At 51.0% G+C, this 12,117-nt stretch overlaps 1 protein-coding gene across 1 annotated transcript in view; it reads left to right on the top strand.

The window, feature by feature from the left end:
* Positions 1-12,117, top strand: part of LOC108802832 (MAP kinase-activated protein kinase 3-like) — a 33,135-nt gene that overhangs the window by 16,722 nt on the left and 4,296 nt on the right. Inside the window, exons 2-8 of the mRNA XM_018574685.1 lie at positions 5,594-5,733; positions 6,267-6,331; positions 7,068-7,147; positions 7,244-7,370; positions 7,754-7,829; positions 9,802-9,926; positions 11,388-11,473. Coding sequence (XP_018430187.1) covers positions 5,594-5,733; positions 6,267-6,331; positions 7,068-7,147; positions 7,244-7,370; positions 7,754-7,829; positions 9,802-9,926; positions 11,388-11,473 — 699 coding nt within the window. The remainder of the gene's footprint in view (positions 1-5,593; positions 5,734-6,266; positions 6,332-7,067; positions 7,148-7,243; positions 7,371-7,753; positions 7,830-9,801; positions 9,927-11,387; positions 11,474-12,117) is intronic.

Raw genomic sequence — 12,117 nt, 5'->3', positions numbered from 1 at the left:
CCCCCCCCCTTCCTGGATTCCCTTCACATGGACATCTTCAATGGCACATCATCCATAGATGCCTCCATGCAACCATTGTCGGGACCAGGTCATTTAGCACCCAAAGTGTCCCCCTCCTCGCATGAGCTGGGAGTGACTTCTGTGGCATAGATTGCAGATCCTGACATTTTTGCGCCCCCACCCCTCATTGAAGTGCCCAAGGCGGCCGCCTCTTCTGCCCACCCCTCTGCCCCGGCCCTGCATACAGCTCCTTAGATAGTGTAAGCCAAATTCACTGGTGGATGTCCGATGGGACCGTCCATGCCATGAGCCTATATCTGCCCATTCATGGGCAGCCGGAGACATGCGACACATAGACGGCGTCTGCACTTTCTCAATCACATTTGATACCGGCTGAGTTTTATATGAGTAGCAGCTTGTGTCGATGGCTTAATCATTATCCGATGATGAGGGAGGGGGAGTCACCTTCGGATAAGTGGAGATGAAATATTTGCTGCGGATGTTTGTATCGCCGCTCAGGAATTCCGTCTACGTCCCTCTGGACACTCACACATGATGAGAACCAGATTAGGGACCCAAAACCCATTCCAGGAATCTGCTGAACCGCAGGGCCGGCGCCAGAGTGCCACAGTTATGCCAAACTGCTGCCTGACCTGACTTCCTGGGATGGACCTGCAACCTGGAGCGGACAAAAATATACACACCCCATGCTGGATCTGGTCCACCCTGCAGAGTATGGAGAGGAGAGTTATAGAGGAAGGAGCAGAGTCCTCCAGCAGAGCAGAGTATATCAGGAGAGGAGAGGTATAGAGGAAGGAGCAGAGGCCTCCAGCAGAGCAGAGTATATCAGGAGAGGAGAGGTATAGAGGAAGGAGCAGAGGCCTCCAGCAGAGCAGAGTATATCAGGAGAGGAGAGGTATAGAGGAAGGAGCAGAGGCCTCCAGCAGAGCAGAGTATATCAGGAGAGGAGAGGTATAGAGGAAGGAGCAGAGGCCTCCAGCAGAGCAGAGTATATCAGGAGAGGAGAGGTATAGAGGAAGGAGCAGAGGCCTCCAGCAGAGCAGAGTATATCAGGAGAGGAGAGGTATAGAGGAAGGAGCAGAGGCCTCCAGCAGAGCAGAGTATATCAGGAGAGGAGAGGTATAGAGGAAGGAGCAGAGGCCTCCAGCAGAGCAGAGTATATCAGGAGAGGAGAGGTATAGAGGAAGGAGCAGAGGCCTCCAGCAGAGCAGAGTATATCAGGAGAGGAGAGGTATAGAGGAAGGAGCAGAGGCCTCCAGCAGAGCAGAGTATATCAGGAGAGGAGAGGTATAGAGGAAGGAGCAGAGGCCTCCAGCAGAGCAGAGTATATCAGGAGAGGAGAGGTATAGAGGAAGGAGCAGAGGCCTCCAGCAGAGCAGAGTATATCAGGAGAGGAGAGGTATAGAGGAAGGAGCAGAGGCCTCCAGCAGAGCAGAGTATATCAGGAGAGGAGAGGTATAGAGGAAGGAGCAGAGGCCTCCAGCAGAGCAGAGTATATCAGGAGAGGAGAGGTATAGAGGAAGGAGCAGAGGCCTCCAGCAGAGCAGAGTATATCAGGAGAGGAGAGGTATAGAGGAAGGAGCAGAGGCCTCCAGCAGAGCAGAGTATATCAGGAGAGGAGAGGTATAGAGGAAGGAGCAGAGGCCTCCAGCAGAGCAGAGTATATCAGGAGAGGAGAGGTATAGAGGAAGGAGCAGAGGCCTCCAGCAGAGCAGAGTATATCAGGAGAGGAGAGGTATAGAGGAAGGAGCAGAGGCCTCCAGCAGAGCAGAGTATATCAGGAGAGGAGAGGTATAGAGGAAGGAGCAGAGGCCTCCAGCAGAGCAGAGTATATCAGGAGAGGAGAGGTATAGAGGAAGGAGCAGAGGCCTCCAGCAGAGCAGAGTATATCAGGAGAGGAGAGGTATAGAGGAAGGAGCAGAGGCCTCCAGCAGAGCAGAGTATATCAGGAGAGGAGAGGTATAGAGGAAGGAGCAGAGGCCTCCAGCAGAGCAGAGTATATCAGGAGAGGAGAGGTATAGAGGAAGGAGCAGAGGCCTCCAGCAGAGCAGAGTATATCAGGAGAGGAGAGGTATAGAGGAAGGAGCAGAGGCCTCCAGCAGAGCAGAGTATATCAGGAGAGGAGAGGTATAGAGGAAGGAGCAGAGGCCTCCAGCAGAGCAGAGTATATCAGGAGAGGAGAGGTATAGAGGAAGGAGCAGAGGCCTCCAGCAGAGCAGAGTATATCAGGAGAGGAGAGGTATAGAGGAAGGAGCAGAGGCCTCCAGCAGAGCAGAGTATATCAGGAGAGGAGAGGTATAGAGGAAGGAGCAGAGGCCTCCAGCAGAGCAGAGTATATCAGGAGAGGAGAGGTATAGAGGAAGGAGCAGAGGCCTCCAGCAGAGCAGAGTATATCAGGAGAGGAGAGGTATAGAGGAAGGAGCAGAGGCCTCCAGCAGAGCAGAGTATATCAGGAGAGGAGAGGTATAGAGGAAGGAGCAGAGGCCTCCAGCAGAGCAGAGTATATCAGGAGAGGAGAGGTATAGAGGAAGGAGCAGAGGCCTCCAGCAGAGCAGAGTATATCAGGAGAGGAGAGGTATAGAGGAAGGAGCAGAGGCCTCCAGCAGAGCAGAGTATATCAGGAGAGGAGAGGTATAGAGGAAGGAGCAGAGGCCTCCAGCAGAGCAGAGTATATCAGGAGAGGAGAGGTATAGAGGAAGGAGCAGAGGCCTCCAGCAGAGCAGAGTATATCAGGAGAGGAGAGGTATAGAGGAAGGAGCAGAGGCCTCCAGCAGAGCAGAGTATATCAGGAGAGGAGAGGTATAGAGGAAGGAGCAGAGGCCTCCAGCAGAGCAGAGTATATCAGGAGAGGAGAGGTATAGAGGAAGGAGCAGAGGCCTCCAGCAGAGCAGAGTATATCAGGAGAGGAGAGGTATAGAGGAAGGAGCAGAGGCCTCCAGCAGAGCAGAGTATATCAGGAGAGGAGAGGTATAGAGGAAGGAGCAGAGGCCTCCAGCAGAGCAGAGTATATCAGGAGAGGAGAGGTATAGAGGAAGGAGCAGAGGCCTCCAGCAGAGCAGAGTATATCAGGAGAGGAGAGGTATAGAGGAAGGAGCAGAGGCCTCCAGCAGAGCAGAGTATATCAGGAGAGGAGAGGTATAGAGGAAGGAGCAGAGGCCTCCAGCAGAGCAGAGTATATCAGGAGAGGAGAGGTATAGAGGAAGGAGCAGAGGCCTCCAGCAGAGCAGAGTATATCAGGAGAGGAGAGGTATAGAGGAAGGAGCAGAGGCCTCCAGCAGAGCAGAGTATATCAGGAGAGGAGAGGTATAGAGGAAGGAGCAGAGGCCTCCAGCAGAGCAGAGTATATCAGGAGAGGAGAGGTATAGAGGAAGGAGCAGAGGCCTCCAGCAGAGCAGAGTATATCAGGAGAGGAGAGGTATAGAGGAAGGAGCAGAGGCCTCCAGCAGAGCAGAGTATATCAGGAGAGGAGAGGTATAGAGGAAGGAGCAGAGGCCTCCAGCAGAGCAGAGTATATCAGGAGAGGAGAGGTATAGAGGAAGGAGCAGAGGCCTCCAGCAGAGCAGAGTATATCAGGAGAGGAGAGGTATAGAGGAAGGAGCAGAGGCCTCCAGCAGAGCAGAGTATATCAGGAGAGGAGAGGTATAGAGGAAGGAGCAGAGGCCTCCAGCAGAGCAGAGTATATCAGGAGAGGAGAGGTATAGAGGAAGGAGCAGAGGCCTCCAGCAGAGCAGAGTATATCAGGAGAGGAGAGGTATAGAGGAAGGAGCAGAGGCCTCCAGCAGAGCAGAGTATATCAGGAGAGGAGAGGTATAGAGGAAGGAGCAGAGGCCTCCAGCAGAGCAGAGTATATCAGGAGAGGAGAGGTATAGAGGAAGGAGCAGAGGCCTCCAGCAGAGCAGAGTATTCCAGGAGAGGAGAGTCATAGAGGAAGGAGCAGAGTCCTCCAGCAGTGCAGTATTTCAGTGTATCAGTAACAATGTAAACAATGTTTTTCTCACATTTTGTTCCCTGTTGTTGCTCCGTGTTCCCCCTCTTCATACACACAATGCACTTGCAGCACTCAGGAAAACATTCCCTGTAATTTTCTACATAGCAACAGCATGAGAGCTGATGGCGTCAAAGCACCGGGGGGGAGGGGGGGTATTCTGAATATGAGCGAAGAACACAATGCGCGGATTGGAGCCATTTTTTTGTCCGTACAAATGTTCTTTTCTTCTTTCCGCGGGTCGCTCGCCCTGACCTGAACAGTAACAGACATAAACACATATTTATCTGCAGCCGTGTCTACACTTCATATTATTCCATCTTGTCAGCCGCTCTCACAAGGCCGCTGAGCATAATGCTGGTTTATGTAACATGTGAGGATAAATATGTTAACTATTATATGACTTATACAAAGAATAAGGGATACAAAGAGCACCTGTCACAGGAGAGATAAACCTGCAGTAGCTGATCTGTTTTTAAAAGGGTAACCCACAGAGCTTCCACCTTCATCCTCAGCCAGTTCAGCTCTCTGAGCTCCCCGACTGACCAGATCAATCTTTATTGTTTATTCAGCAACAACTTTGTCTATTTTGATCAGTGTTAGTTTAAAGATGCTTTGTATCTCTCTATCTCCCTCTGATCAATGTTTATAAACAATGTTACTTTGTATCTCTATCTCCCTCTGATCAATGTTTATAAACAATGTTACTTTGTATCTCTCTATCTCCCTCTGATCAATGTTTATAAACAATGTTACTTTGTATCTCTCTATCTCCCCCTCTGATCAATGTTTATAAACAATGTTACTTTGTATCTCTCTATCTCCCTCTGATCAATGTTTATATACAATGTTACTTTGTATCTCTCTATCTCCCCCTCTGATCAATGTTTATAAACAATGTTACTTTGTATCTCTCTATCTCCCTCTGAATAATGTTTATATACAATGTTACTTTGTATCTCTCTATCTCCCCTCTGATCAATGTTTATATACAATGTTACTTTGTATCTCTCTATCTCCCCTCTGATCAACGTTTATAAACAATGTGTCATTTTTTTACCATAGCAGCTTGTACAGCTGATGTATGTATACATCAGCTCCATACTATTGTTTTGATATATAGGAATTTCTGTCTTTCCCCGACTATTATCAAGTTGGATGCTGGACAGATGCTGCAACACAAAGTGACATCAGTTAGCTGATGTCTGATGTCACTCTTTTTAGGGCTGAGGGCCTCTGTGAGCTACATCAGACACCCCTTCTCCCCGTTACAGTAATCAATAGGGGGGGGGGGGGCATTGCTACTTCTTACACACTATACAGCGAGCAAATGTTGTCTCCCTAGGACAGGAAGTGTGTTACTGCCAGGGGGAAATAATAGGAAAAAGCTTGGAAAAAGAAAACTAATGTAGTCAGCTCATCTAGGGACTGATACGCTGCAATATGTATCACATCTTTTGTCCTTTGGCTTAACTAATCAGTGGTATAAGGGACCTACGTTGAGTCTTTTTAATGTTTTTTGATGCAGGTATGCAGGTTATGTATTCATAACTTTCCCATAATCCCCTCTCTCTCCTCTCCTCTCAGATTCTGCACGACAGTCCCAAGGCTCGGCGGGAAGTGGAATATCACATCAGAGCGTCAGGAGGACCTCATATTGTGGGTGTCCAGGACGTGTATGAGAACATCCATCGTGGGAAGAGATGCCTGCTCATCGTAATGGAGTGGTAGGTTGGACACTACGGTGCCATCCGTGATAGTCAGTGCGAGCACCACCGTTCTTATTTGGCCAGGACTGCTGTAAGGTGTGCGGAGAGGACCCCCACCACCTGAAAATTTTGTCTAAGGAGCACGCTAGAAAACCAGCCGAAAATCTGCCTAAGATGGGTGGATCGTACGTTTTTAAAATTACTTTACAACCATTGGAAGACTAAGGTCTTTGGATGGTTGTAAAGTGTATGGCCACCTTTAGGAGAGGATGTGGGGTCTCTATCAGGACTCCAATCTGCACATTAGGATAATCTGTTTATAGCCGAGCACAGTAGTCCGTTCTGTAATTACCTGCCTCTTGAAAGGGCTCAATTCACAAAGTTAAAACCAGAGGATAGTAATGTATTTTTATTTTTAGTCTATCCAATGAGATTTAAAAATTCCTTCCCAGCTCCTATCTTTTTTCCCTTCCTTCCCTCTCTTTCCTCCTCCCTCCCATCTTTCTTCCTCCCTTCCCTTCCTAATCGTTGTAATGTGTTATATATTTTAGCATGCAGGGAGGGGAGCTCTTTACTCGCATCCAGAAGAGAGGTGACCAGGCATTTACAGAAAGAGGTAAATAAAATGTATGTGACCTGCTTATTTTTAAGGGGTAATTCCAAATAAATCTGATATATCAATGTTTGGTGAGTGCCGTGTGTGTGGGGGGAGGGGGTTTAACCCCCTTACAGTTCCCATCTAGTTGTGGATTTCATAAGGACTCTCTTGGTAAGATCCCTTTGCTGAATTCCTGGGTCCCCATTATGAGGAGCTCCCACCATCCCTGTGCTGAGTTCCCGGGTCTGTACACCCGCTGTGCCCATTATGAGGAGCTCCCACCATCCCTGTGCTGAGTTCCCGGGTCTGTACACCCGCTGTGCCCATTATGAGGAGCTCCCACCATCCCTGTGCTGAGTTCCCGGGTCTGTACACCCGCTGTGCCCATTATGAGGAGCTCCCACCATCCCTGTGCTGAGTTCCCGGGTCTGTACACCAGCTGTGCCCATTATGAGGAGCTCCCACCATCCCTGTGCTGAGTTCCCGGGTCTGTACACCCGCTGTGCCCATTATGAGGAGCTCCCGCATCCCTGTGCTGGGATGGATAGATAAGTCACCAGCAGCCTCACAAGTACCTAATGGCATCCCTGTACCAGAGACGTGGAGTGACTCGTGCCTCAGTGATGAGCTTGATATGTCTCCATTTATTTAGGTAATGGGAACATTTTATTTTGGGATTAATGAGGGTAAAACACAATTAGGACGGCTGGTTTTAGGTCGGATTTGAGATAAAATTTAATTTTTGATCCTCCAGAGGCGTCGGAAATCATGCGTGACATCGGATTGGCCATACAACACCTCCACGGGCTGGACATCGCTCACCGAGACGTTAAGGTCAGTCGCTGCGCCCCGTCCTATGCGTGCTGAGTGTTCCCGAGTGTCTGATATTCACCTTACATGTCGGTGTCCCCTCCCGCCCCTCCCCCTCAGCCCGAGAATCTCCTCTACACCTCCAAGGATAGCAACGCCGAGCTGAAGATCACAGATTTCGGCTTCTCCAAGGAGACCACCATACAGAACGCACTGCAGACGCCCTGCTACACGCCGTACTATGTGGGTGAGTGGGGGGAGGGGACCTGCAGCAGACTGATCACTGGGGGAGGGGAGACTGAGGAAATGCTTCCTCCTGCCTGCAGCAGACTGATCACTGGGGGAGGGGAGACTGAGGAAATGCTTCCTCCTGCCTACCACAGACTGATCACTGGGGGAGGGGAGACTGAGGAAATGCTTCCTCCTGCCTGCAGCAGACTGATGACATCATCTCAGCCCAGGCAAAGTCACTGACTGGAGATCAAGAATTACTTTTTAATGATACAATGTTCCCTGCTGCTGTATATTGTGACCTCCCCGGGATTTCTCTCATGCTGACCAGTAGAGTTTTTGTCCTCTGAACTGGACTCCTCCGTCCTCATCTCTATGTTTCCTCTCATCTTCCTGCAGCTCCAGAGGTTCTGGGCCCGGAGAAGTATGACAAGTCATGTGACATGTGGTCACTGGGGGTCATTATGTATATCCTGTAAGTATAAAGCAGAAGGTTCCCGTCTTTGTTTTCTGGTCATCGTTGCTCTCCCCCCCCCCTTAATCATGTGTCCAAATGTATGAGGAATCCAGACGGAGGTCAGGGAGTCTCCAGTGAAGGTTCTGTTCCTCCTCCATCATACAAAGACATTGTAGACAATTGGGCTCTTCCAGCCTTGTGGTCAGAGTTTGGTAAAGACCCTTTTCTGTTCCTCCCATGACTGTCCCCTGTGTACAAAGCTCCATACAGACATGGTGTCACCAGCTTGTGAAGGCCACGCAAGTTCCTCCACACCAGAGCCCCGACCTCAACCCGACTGAACACCTTTGGAATAAAGGGCAGTTGTTCCCCTCCAGCCTTGTGGTAACACTTTAGTGAAGGCCCTTCTGTTCCACCATAACTGTCAGGCTATGGCCTAAGTACATGGAGATCCCCCCAAATGGTGGGGTTTAGGGGTCTCCAATGATGGGATTTAGGGGTCTCCAATGATGGGGTTTAGGGGTCTCCAATGATGGGGTTTAGGGGTCTCCAGTGAAGGTCATGTCCATCCTCCATCATACAAAGACATTGACCACAAGACTGGAGGAGCACAATTGTGTACACAGTTTGGTGAAGACCCTTTTCTGTCCCCCCCATGACTGTCCCCTGTGTACAGAGCCAGCTCCATACAGACACGGTGTCACCAGCTTGTGAAGACCACTCAAGTTCCTCCACACCAGAGCCCCGGACCTCAACTCCATGGAGCTCAGGAACACCTTATGGAACACACAGTAGATGTTCCACAGGAATGATTGAGTTCTGTTGTACAAAGCTCCATAAAGACATGATGTGGCCAGCTTGGTGGAGGAACCCGAGTGTCCTGCACAGAGCCCCGACCTCAACCCTACTGAGCACCTTTGGGATGATGGAACTCCAATTGTGAGCCGGGTCTTCTCATCCAGCACCACCACCTGACCTCACAAATGGGACAAATTCCCACAGACACCCTCCAAAATCTTGTGCAAAGTCTTCCCAGAAGAGTGGGGGATGGAATAGCCTCAAAGGGGGCAACTCCATAATCATGCCCATGGGGGGAGGAGGGGGACAACTCCATATTTATGGCCATGTTTCTGGAATGTTATGTCTAATGAGCTCATATAGGTGTGGCGGTCAGGTGTCCAGAAACGTTATATACATATATATTTGTATATTATATTCACTATAATGGCTTTAGCGGGAGCCGAGAGCACCAAGGAACATGGAGTCTTGCACAGTTGTACCTCTTCCTCTGATATCACTGGAAGCTCCTCACAATGTGCACTACAAGCTGCAGCATGTCAGATAGAGCTCCGCCTCCTTTCCCCTTTCCTCCGCAGCCTGACTGTCCCTGGCCCCGCCCCTTTCATTCACTGGGATTTCAGTTCTTCCAATCACGCCGGCTCAGCATCACACGTGGGCGTTACAAGGGGTCGGGCGTTCTGTATGCAAATGCACCCATGAACGTCCAATCCGTCCGATGGACGCACCACCCATCCACGGCGCGTAACTCCTCCCTAGAGCCCGCCCACACTGCTTGCATTTGGGCTGAGGTCTCTTGAGAGGAGTACTGCCGGCCCCTCCCGCCAGCTGTGATCTGCCGGCATTGCATAGAGCGGCACAGAGACCCCGGGATAATGTCGGAATGAAGGTATGTCACGAGAAGGGAAAGGTTTTATATATATATAAATGTCAATATCGTGTCGATGAGCGGGGGAGGGGGGAACCAAGTGAAGGTGAAATATAAGCAGATTAGACTTCGGCTTTAATTCCTTGCTTAGCAAAGGTGAAAATAATTCCGCGCCGCCAACATATCTCCATCAGGCGCGGCGCCTTTCCCTTCTCCGTCTTCACGTTGTGATAATCCGGATGGCTGTCATCACCGAGAAGCGGCGCCGTCAGCCCTACAAATCATTTCCCATCCTTCCGGTCTTATGTTCTCCTCTCTCCCCAGACTGTGCGGATACCCCCCCTTCTACTCCAACACCGGCCAGGCCATCTCCCCTGGAATGAAGAAGAGGATCAGGATGGGGCAGTACGAGTTTCCAGTACCGGAATGGAAGGACGTATCGGAGGAAGGTACGAGGAACCCCCCCTTCCCCCCCCCCACGGGGTCCAGCAGGCTCAGAGACCATTGTTCAGAACAGGTTCCTGTAAAGAAATAAAGATCCTGCAGGGAGCTTCCGAAGATAAATAGGAAGAGTATAAAAATAAGTCAGGAGCCCCACAATTCAGCGGGAGCTTTCCCTGCTGTGCTCCTGCATGAGCCAGGCTGCCACGACCTAGTGATGGAAGGGTGGACACAGCGACACCTGCTCTGTAAGGGGGGTGAATAGAAGTGAATGGGTTGTCATGGTGTCAGTAGGATCTTGATTTAAAGGATGAAGAATGTGTCCCGAGTGTTCCCCCTCCCCCCATGTCAGGGCCCCCCCGCTCACACCGGGGCGGGTTCGGCCGTGCGGATTTGGTCCGCGTGGATGCGCCAATGTGAACGATCCCATACATTGCTACGGGGACCGTTCATGCGACCGCGCGGCTCCCTGCGCTATGCGAATTGCTCCCTGACCCTTTTTTTGCTGCGCTGACCAGCGTGGTTTTGGGCATTTTTTCAGCGCCGAAACGCAATTAAAAACACACCAAATCCGCGTGGAAACCGCGCTGATCCGCAGCCTCCCCGGTGCGACCCATTGAACCAGTCTGAGCTTTGACCCAAATCAGTCCTGTCACTGCTCTCTGCCGTGACAGGGGGATGGGCTGGATTCCCCCCCTCCCCGCTCCGATCTGCCAGCGCTGACTGGCGGAACGGACGGGGGAGGGGGCGGGTACAGCTGGCTCTGCCTCTAGATAGGCGGAGCCAGCTGTCACTCACGCAGCTGGGCGGATCCAGACATAATTGTCGGGATCCGCTCTGGCTGCGGCGTCTCAGTATACGGCGAGCTGTAGCTCCCTATATACTGAGCTTTGGGTGACGGGAGGACGCCCCTGTACTCCCGTGACCCTTAGGAGAACAATGGGGAAAAGCCCTGATTTTGGCTAAGTGGGGTTATTAAGGGTTAAAGTGGATTTCATATAGCGGGTCACGTCTGACATGAAATAGATCCGGTGACACAACACATTGTCACATTGTATTTCCTCGATGACGCAGACTGTCAGTAAGTGTCACTGTACACAGGAACGGCGGCGTTATGAAAGCTGGTAACGGCCGGCGGTAATAGTGGCGATGATGAAGGGGGAGGGGGCGGCAGGACGTTTTTGGGATGTATCTTCTACATTCAAAATCCTCAAGTGGTTAAAGTGCATGTCCACCCAAAACCTTTTTTTTTTTATTTTTGTCTGTGTTGCTGTTGGAGGCATTTCATCACTTCCTGTCTGGTAGAACGTTGTCAGCAGGACAGGAAGTGAGGGGAAATCTCTCTAACAGAGCCCCAGAAAGCAGTAGAAGCCTCATAGGGATTACAATACCCCCCCTCCCCCCCCATCCCCACGGACCTTCTGCCGCCTTCTCCTCATCTCTTTGGTTTTTTTTTTGTTGTCTGACAGCTAAGCAGATGATTCGCCATCTCCTGCGGACGGACCCGACGGAGCGGATGACCATCACGCAGTTCATGAACCATGCGTGGATCAACGTAAGTCCGGCTCCTATCCGGGCCCCCTGGAGGGGGGATTTCGGGTCCCCTTTTATGTCCCTCTGACCTGGAAGCTGTGAACGGGGATGAGGAGTGAGATACAGACAGGTCGCAGAGAAACTTCAAAGGGAACCTGTCCTGACCGAGCCTGGCACAGTGACATGGAGGCCGCCATTGCTGAACCCCTCCAGGAAATGCTCTTTTCTGGCTGTTTCTGATGACGACATTGGCCGTCGCTGCCCTGGAACGAGAACACAGAGAGTAGAGTCAGAGCTTTATGTGTGTATACTCGTTCTGGGTTAGAGACTCAAACAGTATTAAAGCCATTAACCAGTACGGCAGCCAGCAAAGCAGCATTTTCAGAGGGCAGCGTCCTCTGGCATCCCCAGTATCTCCTTCTTAGCTTAGAACTTGATGCAGGATAGCCTCCAATGATAGGGGGGGGTGGCAGGACCCTCTCCTGTACTCTGCAGGTCCAAGCTGTCACACTCCCAGCCCACTATTAGATTCGGGGCCCGGCTGGCTCTCAGTGTGACAGCCGGGCCCCGTTCCCTATCGGAAGTACTGACAGCGGTTCCCAATACACAGAGAGCAGAGGACCGTTCAGGCCAAAGTGACAGGTTCTCTTATTACACAGCCCCCCC

This window comes from Nanorana parkeri, unplaced genomic scaffold (assembly GCF_000935625.1).
Source record: "Nanorana parkeri isolate BGI_ZX_2015 unplaced genomic scaffold, ASM93562v1 scaffold3162, whole genome shotgun sequence".
NCBI lineage: Eukaryota > Metazoa > Chordata > Amphibia > Anura > Dicroglossidae > Nanorana > Nanorana parkeri.
Note: the sequence above shows the minus strand (reverse complement) of the source record. Positions and strands in the feature narration are given on the sequence as shown.